General features: G+C 30.4%; 1 protein-coding gene across 1 annotated transcript; it reads left to right on the top strand.

Annotated features, from left to right (window-relative positions):
• Nucleotides 1-182: 182 nt before the first annotated feature.
• LOC122627506 (ABC transporter G family member 5-like) lies at nucleotides 183-10,171 on the top strand. The gene is made up of 25 exons (XM_043808641.1): nucleotides 183-490; nucleotides 1,642-1,876; nucleotides 2,239-2,549; nucleotides 2,647-2,845; nucleotides 2,909-3,047; nucleotides 3,123-3,456; nucleotides 3,532-3,663; nucleotides 3,952-4,180; nucleotides 4,601-4,706; nucleotides 4,783-4,954; nucleotides 5,058-5,156; nucleotides 6,165-6,267; nucleotides 6,543-6,836; nucleotides 6,915-6,963; nucleotides 7,056-7,105; nucleotides 7,185-7,324; nucleotides 7,422-7,592; nucleotides 7,687-7,925; nucleotides 8,004-8,196; nucleotides 8,288-8,319; nucleotides 8,402-8,507; nucleotides 8,688-8,915; nucleotides 8,996-9,131; nucleotides 9,203-9,308; nucleotides 9,396-10,171. The coding sequence occupies exons 1-25, from the start codon at nucleotides 389-391 to the stop codon at nucleotides 9,751-9,753; spliced, it is 4,263 nt and encodes a 1,420-aa protein (XP_043664576.1). The 5' UTR covers nucleotides 183-388; the 3' UTR covers nucleotides 9,754-10,171.
• Nucleotides 10,172-11,715: the final 1,544 nt, after the last annotated feature.

Below are 11,715 nucleotides of genomic sequence, written 5' to 3'. Positions count from 1 at the left end.
CCTTTATGGATCTCTGCAAAACCATTGCATTAAACAGCATTGAATTTGTTTCCTTATCGATGTCCTTACCGCGAATAATAATCGAGAACTAAAATTACTGTGCTTACTCTTTTTTCATTTGTTTCTTTTCCATCGTTTCTATTTATTGTTTTTCTGTTTTTTATTATTTCTTTGTTTTTTTTTTTTTTTATAAAAGTTTTATTATCGATGTATGTTCGATTTTGAAAAATTAAACTTGAAAATTGAACCAAAGCAATAATTAGAAAAGCCATGATCTCTAGTGATTTATCCTGATGTTAGTGGAAATGTAGATCATTAGGATCGCGTAATTATTCAGTTATATATTTATTGTAAAAAGATTTGAGCGGGATTCGACTGGTAGAATAGAATGACAGCCGATGAAGAGAGTGAACCATTAATACCAGCAACGAACGCTGCTTCTGGTAGTAATAAGCAGCAACAGAGAGTCTCCTACCATGCGATTTTGTTTGTGAGTATATTTAAAAAGTTTTATTATTGATTTAAAAAATAAAGAAAGGAAATTTTTTTTAAATAGAATTATTTCATTTCCAGTAAGGTACTGGTACATCAATGGAAGAAACTGTGTATATTAACGTATGATCATTTTATTTAAAAGATGGATGAACTAGTGTATCGTTTTTCTAATGCTACTTAATGCTTACTGGCGCTTGTCTGCGTTTGCTTAATGCTTGCTGTAAAGATATTACTATTTACGTTTCGGTGTATCATTTGACGCATTATCTGTGTGAGTTAGGATTATACAATCTTTTACAAGCAAAAGCTTCACGTGCCAGTATATATTGCCAAGAGAAAATGGCTAATTGAATTTCACAATGTAATTCCATATGGTGATTACTGTACATACATAAGGCTTCTCTTTATTGCTTTCCATCGATCACATGCTCACCACAATCCTCACGGATTTTTGAGTTCCTTGATCCAATTTGAAATTAATTCTACTAGTATTTTTTAATCTCTAATTTTTTATTCCATATCGAAGTAAGAAAAAAATCATAGGATTATGTTTTATAAAAATTGATTTGTTCGATTATCGTAAATTTTATTTACGTCAGAATGTATCACGTGCATGGGCTTTCACGTAACAGACTAGTCTAATTACATAAATGAGACTTATGTATATTAGCACGACTGCAATCGATTGTATCAATAATAATACTGATACAATGTAATGTAAAATTATATTGTCTTTATATTCTATCTCGAAGAAAATTTACAAATGCTGTATAACGTGAAATAACAGTGATTAAACATATATGTTAAAATATTTCAAAATTCTGGCAAGATTTTGATATACTTTTCTATTTATATGCATATCGTACTTCTCGTAATATTGCGTTTGCATAATCATAGTAAGTACATAACGCATCGAACGATTTATTGAATTAATTATTGAATATAGAAACAAGTTTGAACATATTTGTACATTTTCTAAATAAATGTTGAGTGATTATATGTAATTTAATCTCAAACTGATTAACACAGTTATCTGAAAAAGTTTTACAGTATAAAAAAATTGTATAAGATCCAAAGTTCACTTTAAATGAATTATATATTATTTATATTATATATTTTTTCTTATTTTACTTTTTATTTATTTAGGAAAATAATGAACAACTTACGCCGGAAGGTGAAAGTCCAGAGGCGACTTTATGCATGGAATCTATTTTCCATTCATCGACCAGAATATCACAACTATGCGGTACTCCGAATGACAAAATTACATACACGTGGAGCGACGTAAATGTATACGTTACTGCAAGAAAGGACAGAATATGGGACCGTGCCCTTTTTAGAAGTAAAAGGCCACTGGAACAAAGGCATATATTAAAGGACGGTACGAATTTAAAAATATTAAAGAATATACGATCTCGTTATTAATTTGAAAACGTTAACGATTAATGCGATGTTAATTATGTAATATTGCATGAACGGAATAATTAATTATTGAGATTTATTGAAATTTTATGATAAATTATAATCGAATGGGTATCTAGAAGAAGAACGTATATTACAAACTTTTCAAAAGAGAATTTTCGAAGAGTTTTTCGAAGAGAGTTCGATTGAAATCAGTTACAAATGGACAAGAACAAAGTATAGTTACGCTTATTTACAATATTTAATATTAGCCAATATTTATACATGAATTTGAAATTAACATTTAATCGTTCCATTCATTTCCTTTTATATGATCACAAGTATCTGGAGTAGCCTATCCTGGTGAACTGTTAGTAATCATGGGATCATCGGGTGCAGGAAAGACGACCTTATTGAATGCGTTAACTTTTCGATCTGGTCCTGGTGTCACAATATCGGGATTGATGGCCGCCAATGGTAAAAGAGTGTCATCGAAAGTCCTAACATCCAGAACAGCGTATGTACAACAAGACGATCTTTTCATCGGTACTTTGACTGTCAAAGAACATTTGCTTTTTCAAGCAATGGTTCGTATGGACAAACACATATCTTTAGAGCAAAGAAAAAAAAGAGTTAACGAGGTCATTAACGAGGTAATCGAAGAAAGTTAATCGAAGAAGTTACTTCTTATTAACGATCAAATTATTGTTTATTGTACTTTATGATTAATTATATAATATAATATTGCAGCTTGCTCTAACGAAGTGTAGGAATACAATAATTGGGACGCCGGGTCGCATGAAGGGTCTCTCGGGTGGTGAATTGAAAAGACTCTCTTTTGCTTCGGAAGTTCTTACTGATCCACCTTTGATGTTTTGCGATGAACCGACTTCCGGTCTTGATTCTTTTATGGCGCATCAGGTTGTCTCTGTTCTGAAAGCCTTAACAGGTAAATTAACATCGATTGTGTCTTGTTGTCGCAAATAAAGTAACTTGTTAAATATTTTTATAGCCCGTGGTAAAACAATCGTTGCAACGCTACATCAACCATCCTCCGAATTATTTACCCTTTTTGATAGAATTCTGTTGATGGCCGAGGGAAGGGTCGCTTTCATGGGTACAGCGACGCAAGTTTGCGACTTCTTTAAAACGTAAACTAAATTATTTATCAAATCGATTGACTTTAGAAGATAACTATAATGTGTATGCCGATTATGTCGTTATAGATTAGGAGCTGCCTGTCCTAGCAATTACAATCCTGCCGATTACTTCATTCAAGTTCTTGCCGTAGTGCCTGGACGAGAAGCATCATGTAGGCACTCGATAAACACAGTTTGCGATACTTTTCAAAAGAGCGAATATGGAATGAAAATAGCTTTGGAAGCTGAAACAGTGAATGGTGAATTTGAGAATTCTCTTAAAGAGGGAATGTATTTGGATAATATGAGATCACCCTATAAAGCCTCATGGTGTGAACAGTTTCGTGCTGTATTATGGAGATCTTGGCTTGCGGTGATAAAGGAACCGATCCTCATCAAAGTCCGCCTTTTGCAGACTATTGTATGCTTATTTGTCGATATTAATTGTGGATAATAACAATTAAAAAGAACGTATATTTTTTCCTTTTGTCTTTAGTTAGTTTCGTTGTTAATTGGTATCGTCTATTTTAATCAACGGTTGGATCAGGACGGTGTAATGAACATCAACGGTGCACTTTTCATTTTTCTGACAAATATGACCTTCCAGAACGTTTTTGCTGTGATTAGTGTAAGAAGTCAACAGTTTTGCTATTACATTAATTTAAATTCTTTTTCTTTTTTTTAATTGTCGATTTGCACGGTTAAAAATCATATATTTTATATTTTTTATCGACAACCTTTATGTTGATAGCATAACATATCGTATATCAGAAAGAATATTGCGTGAGCGTTCATGAACGAAACCTTGGTACAATGGAAGACGAGCAAATGTTTTCTAATTTAACTTATCTTGAATCGAGTTTCATTTCTCCTACTAATATCTTTCTTTTCTCATATGATCATAATTATTTTGTAGATCTTTTGTGCTGAACTTCCGGTATTCTTAAGAGAACACCGTAGTGGCATGTATCGCACGGACGTTTACTTCATTTGTAAAACATTGGCAGAAGCACCAATTTTTATAGCTGTTCCTTTATTATTTACAATAATCGTTTACCCAATGATTGGTTTATATCCCGGTGTGGATCATTTTTTTATTACCGCTGGCATTGTAACTCTTGTAGCGAATGTTTCTATTTCGTTCGGTAAGTAAATTAGATAAACCTTTAAATAAATAACATCATAATTCCATAGATGAATTTATATGTAACCTTGTTCTTTAATCCGATATGTAGAGATAGAAAAATGCGGAAATATGAGCAACATATAAGCAGTTTGTGTTTCTATCATTTTCATAACATATATTTTTGCTGTGATTGACTGTAATACATTTAAGAACTATACGATTCTTGAAAAGACATATTTGCTTCACTATGGATTATTTATCTTATATCATTTACTTAGATACGTGATGAAAATATTATTATGCGTATAGTGCATATATTCTCATTACCAGTTACGTGCGTGTTTCTATCGTGCACTCATGAAAACATATTATATTAATGTGCATCATAAAAATTCAAATGCATTATTTGTTTATCGAATATTTCATTTTATCTTTTCAGGCTATCTCATATCATGTATTAGTAGCAACGTCTCAATGGCTCTCTCGATAGGACCTCCAGTGATAATACCTTTTTTATTATTTGGCGGATTTTTCTTAAATGCAGGGTAAATGAAATAAAAAAATTGTAATAATTTTAAATTGTTTATATATATATATATATTGTAATATATTTTTATTTAGATCCGTGCCACCATACTTTGAGTGGCTCTCATATTTGTCCTGGTTCCGATATGGAAACGAAGCTCTTCTTATTAATCAATGGGCAGATGTAGAGGCAATAGAATGTACCAGAAGTAATTCGACCTGTCCAAAAAGTGGACGTATGGTTCTTCAGATGTATAATTTCAAACAGGTGGATGCAAAAAAAAGATTTGGCTTATTTATTTTTTTTGAGATTTCCTTAACAATTTTTTAATAGATTGAATACATATATAATAATTTTGATTTTGTTCCAGGAAAATTTTTGGATGGATATAGTTTGTTTATTCTCTCTGATCATAGTGTTTCGTTTTCTAGCGTTTATTGCTCTGTTATCGAAGACACGTCGTCCTAAATAGAAGATCTAACAAAATTTTATCTCTGTCACTGCCTTAATCCACTAATGGAACAACGATATAATGTTCTTTATATTTTTGATGTATTAAGTATAAATAAACAAACTTAAAAGTTTTATGCGATATTATCTTTATATATATGTATCAATTTGTTTATATAATCTCTTCTATTATTTTAATTGAATTAGAAATATTGATAAATGCATCGAACTAGAAGAAATACTTATAACTAATTTGAAGAAAAGAATGAAGATTAATAAGGTTCCTAATGCTTATCAAAATAATTCTGATATTGATTCCGACATATAATCACCGCAAGATATGGGCGCGTGTGATGCATTGATCTACGTGCTATGAAAAAGGTATACGCGATCTGCAACAATCCGGCGTCATTTCCCGTATAGACGTCCACTATATCCTTTGATATATCACAGTATCGTTACAAACCGGTTACAATACACACCGTGTGACCGCAACAGAAAAAAAAAGAAAAGAAGAACTTATACGACAGTTATACCTAACTCACCTAAAAAGGATCTTTGTTATTCGAGACGACAATTTTTTATTTGTTCAAAGAGAAATACGAATGATGCTTTTCTAGAACAATATTATTTTAATATCTGGTTAAAGTATCTTGAAAAGTATTGAAATCATCAAGAAGAAGGACGATGATGATTAGATAAATTATAAAAGAATATTAGCAATTTTAATTAGTTATTTGATTACCTTGTAAAATCTATCGCAAGTACTTACATGGCATATCGTACGTGTAAGGTTTCGGTTTTCAATTACCATAATCTGAGTCTCAGACATCTTACGCCGAAGAAAGGATATTTTTTAAATCGAAGTGAAAGTCTGCATCTTCTATTTATATTTAGGTCAAATAAGAAATGAAAATTCAATTTTAGAAAAGAAACGATACGTTCGATCATTCTCACGCACTAACTCGGTGCAGTTCACATAAAAATAAGAATGCGATTGTATCTGGTTTCATTAAACGTGTCTCAGGTTTATAACGCTATCCACAAATATAATCGAGGGGTTAGCGAAGCATTTCAAGACTCGTGTGGTCTGTTCAGTACCGCTACAGTACCGCTCAGGGTAGTGACATGTTAGTTTGCTCTCTGATGGGTTTCCTCTGACTTTTGTAAGGCCTCGGAGAAGAACAAGACGCGGAGACGAGACGGAGAGAACGCTCAACATACGCAAATATCTTACTCGTTTAAATTTGACATTGTTAGTAATGTTTTTACATCGAGTGATCAATTGATAGTGTTCGATGTGTGTGTGAACGTGTACGTGTCGATTTTATTACATGACAATGTTGTATCAATGTTTCTGTTTAATCCTTGCCACATTAACATCCTGATATGACATTAATATAACATAAAAAAAAAAAATCTAAAATTATTCGAAAAGATCTAATAATAGGTTCTTCACATTTTTCCAAACTAGATAATATACAAAGGTTTATAAAAATATCGAACGATCGTTTAAAATTTGCGATTATCATCATGACGAACGATCAATTGATCGATATGACTGTGATAAAGAAACCATTAATTCTGAAATCATCAAGCAGTAAAGATTCATCCGGAGCAACACTTTTTTGGCGAAATCTTTCTGTATATGCGATGGATCGTGATCGAAAAACCATAAACAAACAACTTATAAACAACGGTAAATGTCTTTTTTTTGAAAAAACTATTGCAGATAATAATTAGACCTGCAGTTTATTAATCTCCCATTTCATTTCAGTGCGAGGAGTGATCAAACCTGGAGATCTAACGGCGATATTAGGAGGCAGGTAAAATAATTCATTATAATAAATAATGATATTTATAATCGACAATGTAATAATTAGATCGCAGACCTTAATAGTTTTTTTTTTCTATTTAGTGGATCTGGGAAAACATCGTTGATGACAGCATTGGCACTTCGTACCGGACGTGAATAAGATTTTATTATAAATCGTGAATATTTTTACGAAAGATCAGGCATAACGAAGACGATTTTTATTTTTTTCAGCTGGTATTGTGGTGCATGGCGATATTCGTGTGAATGGTGTTCCAGTTGGATCGTCTTATATGAAATACCACAGTGGTTTTATGCATCAAGAAGATATGTTTATTGGAACGATGACCGTTTTGGAACATCTATGGTTTATGGTTCATGCATTTATTTAATATTAATTTTTATAATAAATTAAATTTTAACGTTAAAAAACATTGAATGTATATTTGAAAATATTTATCGTTTGATTAGGCTCGAATGAAATTCGACAGAAGGGTACGAAATCGAGAAATTCGTGGAAAAATAGAAAGTTTATTACGCGACGTTGGTTTGATCTACAGATGTAACGTTCGTATCGGTAATAATGACGATGGAAAGATTTTATCGGGTGGAGAAAAGAAAAGGCTCGCTTTTGCAACAGAAGTAAGATATATGTATCTTTCCTCGTCTCTTCGTTTATAATACTCGAACATTTAAGTTTCAAGATTTATACTAATTGAATTCTGCACTTTTTTAGTTGCTTACAGATCCAAAGATATTATTTTTAGACGAACCAACAACGGGACAAGATGCACATTCTGCTAGCGTTTTGATATCAGAATTAACATCATTTGCAGCGAAAGGTCGGACAGTTTTATGTACCATACATCAACCGAGTTCGGCCATTTTTGATTGTTTTCGTCGAATTATACTTGTTGCCGATGGAAGAATTGCATTTGCTGGTACCAGTGAACAAGCTATTCGATTTTTTGCAAGGTATTCAAAAAAACATTTTTTTAATAAACAAATTAGTTACCATGCTCAACTTTTGATAATTCTATTTATCGTTCATAGTCAAGGTTACAAATGCCCACAAACTTATAATCCCGCTGATTTCCTTGTTGCAACTCTTGCAATTGCTCCAAGGGATGAGGACAGTAGCAGAAGAACTGCACAAAGAATTTGTGATGCTTTTCTCACAAGTGAAGCATGCAAAGAAGTGGATGTTAACATACAATTGGAATTGCATATAGCTAAAACCTATCATGTGAGGAATTTTACATAATATTGCACATGTTTACATTTCTTTGATTATAATCACCAGTTGCAACATATCATTCTTCTTTCTTTTTTTGCAGTGGAGAAATGACATTTCATGTACAAATGAATTGTAAGTATTTATTCATGTTAAAGCTTATCATTTACACTTGATATTTTTATTAGTATGTTTTGTATTAAAAATTCTCTTAAAGCAAGCAATTACAATGTTGGTTGAAGCTTTTTTGGATGGTCCATCGTGGTTTTATGCAAGTGTTAAGAGATCCATCATTACAGCTAATCAGAATGTTTCAAAAATTGGTAATACAAAAAAATTCTCTCATTTAAATTATTTTATTAATTATAAGAATTAAAATAATTTGTATATTATTTATTATATATAGTGTCTAGCAACAATGGCTGGACTTTGTTTTGTGGGTGCAGTGAATTTGGATCAATTATAAGAATTAAAGTAATTCGTATATTATTTATTATATATAGTGTCTAGCAACAATGGCTGGACTTTGTTTTGTGGGTGCAGTGAATTTGGATCAACTTGGAATACAAGCTGTACAGGGTGTTATTTTTATTTTGGTTTCTGAAAATGCATTTTTTCCAATGTATGCCACTTTATCTTTAATACCACAAGAACTCCCACTTTTTCTCAGGGAATACCGTGCTGGAATGTATTCTATTTATCTTTATTACTTTGCAAGAATATTATCTTTGGTAAATTTTATTCTATACCATTAACTATAAACAATAAGTAAATGCATGGATACGAGACACAATTAAAATATTAATTTCAGATACCTGGACTAATACTGGAACCAATATTATTTACAACAATAGTTTATTGGCTTTCTGGATTACGTGCAACAACTGATGCTGTGGTTTTAACCATAATGATTATTATAGTCACAATGAATGTATCAACTGCTTGTGGTATGTTATTATATTAATGTGACATGTTATGTTATATGAAAGTTAGAAATACAAAGAGATATATTATTTAGGATGTTTCTTTTCTGTGGCATTTGATTCTGTACCATTAGCAATGGCATATTTGGTGCCATTCGATTATATTCTTATGGTCAGCATGGGTCCTTTTATCAAGTTAAGGTAACAACAATTTGTACAAAGTGGACATTAATTTAATAGAATATAATCTTTAAAATAATTAATTATTTTATAAATATTTGATTTAAGTACTTTATCAATTTACGTACGTTGGATAAGATATATTTCATGGCTGTTGCAATCGACAGAGGCTCTCTCTATTATTCAATGGAGAGGTGTACATAATATATGTAAGATAAATACATATGTACTTTTTTTTTTTAATAATTATAAATCCTTATTTTTAAACTCTAAATACTATTTGCTTTTAGCTTGTGAAAGTGTTAATGAAGATTTACCTTGCATGACAGATGGATCAGTAGTATTGGAATATTATGATTTTGATGAGAACAACTTTTGGATGAACATAATATCTATGAGTATTATTTATATTGCATTTCATATTTTTGGTTATGTTTTACTTCGAAGACGATGCAAATCAATTTGATTTAATCAAGTGTACATTGCGGATTTGTAAAGATATCAAGCATCATTGCAGATATTGTAAGGGTATTAAAGCTCAAAATAAATGATAAATTATAATATTTATAAAAAATGAAAATAATGTAATTTTATTCTACACAAATCTTTTGTACGACAGTAATATATAAGCTATTATACCCACAAATCACAACTTCACAATAATTTATACCTTCTCTCAAACGACTGGTTGAAATTATAGTATACGAGCTTCTTCAACACTACAAACCAGAAGTGTAGCAAACAATAAAACTTTTAATTATATTTCGTTTTTAACCTATATTTTTGTGATATCAATAAGCATTTTTAACATCTATAAAAATTTTGTACATAGTAAGAAACAAACAGAATATTAATTAAATAAGCTAAGAGAACACATACATATACGAATTGCCATTTAATAACACATACGATACTGAATAGCGCGTCGAGTCTCCCCACTTAATCGACACTTTACCAAAATCTGCGCGGGCGTAATCGTTCTCATCATGGACGCAATGTTCGTTGTTGCTTATTATATGGATGATTTAAAGTATGTTTTTAAAACTAACAATGAATTTTATAAATGGCTGATTTATAAGAAACATGTAGATTTTACAGTCTAGTATGCAACTTTAAAGCTTATGGCACACAATTCATTGTAAAGTATTGTGTTGACAATTTTTACAGCCTTACACTATTTGGAAACCAAAATGGAACCAAGATAATGATGTTTGAAATAAGACAAAAAATTAAATTTATTGACGGCTATAATTTTATTTTCTGCACTTTCTAATTTTCCAAAAACTTTTGGTTTCACAAACTTAAAAGTGTGTACTTTTCGCACTACCTTGATACAAAGGAAAACAAGAATATATTGGGGCAATACCTGATACAAAATAAAATACAGATCCGATACAATGAAAAAGAAGTTGGAAAAAATGTTTGGAATGGTGCATTGAAAGAGTAGAAAAAAATTATTTATTTGACTTTTAAAAGAATATTGTAATTCTGATGATATATTAAGAGATGAATGTTTGGAATTTAGAAAATAATATTTAAAAATAGCTATTATAAATCTATTCCAATACATGACAATAGCAGGAGTGTGTATGGCTATTTATAGATCTAAGTATCTTCAAAAAGATATCAGTAATTACAGATACCAAGATAGAAACTGTTATCAAAGGATCTATTATATGTAAACATTGCTGGATATAAAAACGCTAATGGATTTAATAAATTAACAAATACTGTTTATTAGTATTACAAATGTTTCTGACATTGTTCAAAATTTTATCGTGAAGATATTATCAATATTAAACATGAACTATATAATATTAATTATAAACTATACGAAAAATAAAACAAAGGAATATGCAAATAATAGATTCTGCAAATAAATTAATACAAATGTAGAAATGTAAATAGTTGAAGTCATGAAATTATAGGAATATTTTAAATAAAACTATTGTTATAGCAAAACCTCTAAATTCGCATAGTACGTTTTATGAAGGAAGAATGCTTACAAACTGAAATCAAATGAAAAAAGTTGCATACCAGACTGTAAAATCTACATGTTTCTTATAAATCAGCCATTTATAAAATTCATTGTTAGTTTTAAAAACATAATTTGAATCATTCATATAATAAGCAACAACGAACATTGCGTGAGAACGATCAAAATGTTAAAATCCTAATGTTAGATATTTTGATTAGTATTTTAAAATTATTTTGTAAACAAAATATATTACTAAGCATATATATTATTGATGCTGAACATTGGTATGAAATCTTGTTGGATGATAAATCAGAATTGTGTAATTCTATTTTTTAAATGAAAATATGATTCAAAATTTATAAATTTAAAAGCTAATTTGATCAAAATAGTTTGTTAATTAATGTTTGTATCATAGCATTCACAACTTTTTTTTTTATCATAACTTTCACA

Source organism: Vespula pensylvanica, chromosome 3 (assembly GCF_014466175.1).
Source record: "Vespula pensylvanica isolate Volc-1 chromosome 3, ASM1446617v1, whole genome shotgun sequence".
Classification (NCBI taxonomy): domain Eukaryota; kingdom Metazoa; phylum Arthropoda; class Insecta; order Hymenoptera; family Vespidae; genus Vespula; species Vespula pensylvanica.
This window is presented reverse-complemented; position numbering and strand designations above follow the sequence as displayed.

What these genes read in the sequence shown, in the direction of transcription:
- LOC122627506 (XM_043808641.1), top strand. Translation starts at nt 389, where the DNA reads ATGACAGCCGATGAAGAGAGTGAACCATTAATACCAGCAACGAACGCT. An exon ending in AGATGTATAATTTCAAACAG is followed by an intron (nt 4,955 to 5,057) that starts GTGGATGCAAAA and finishes ATTTTGTTCCAG; the next exon opens with GAAAATTTTTGGATGGATAT. An exon ending in ATATAGCTAAAACCTATCAT is followed by an intron (nt 8,197 to 8,287) that starts GTGAGGAATTTT and finishes CTTTTTTTGCAG; the next exon opens with TGGAGAAATGACATTTCATG.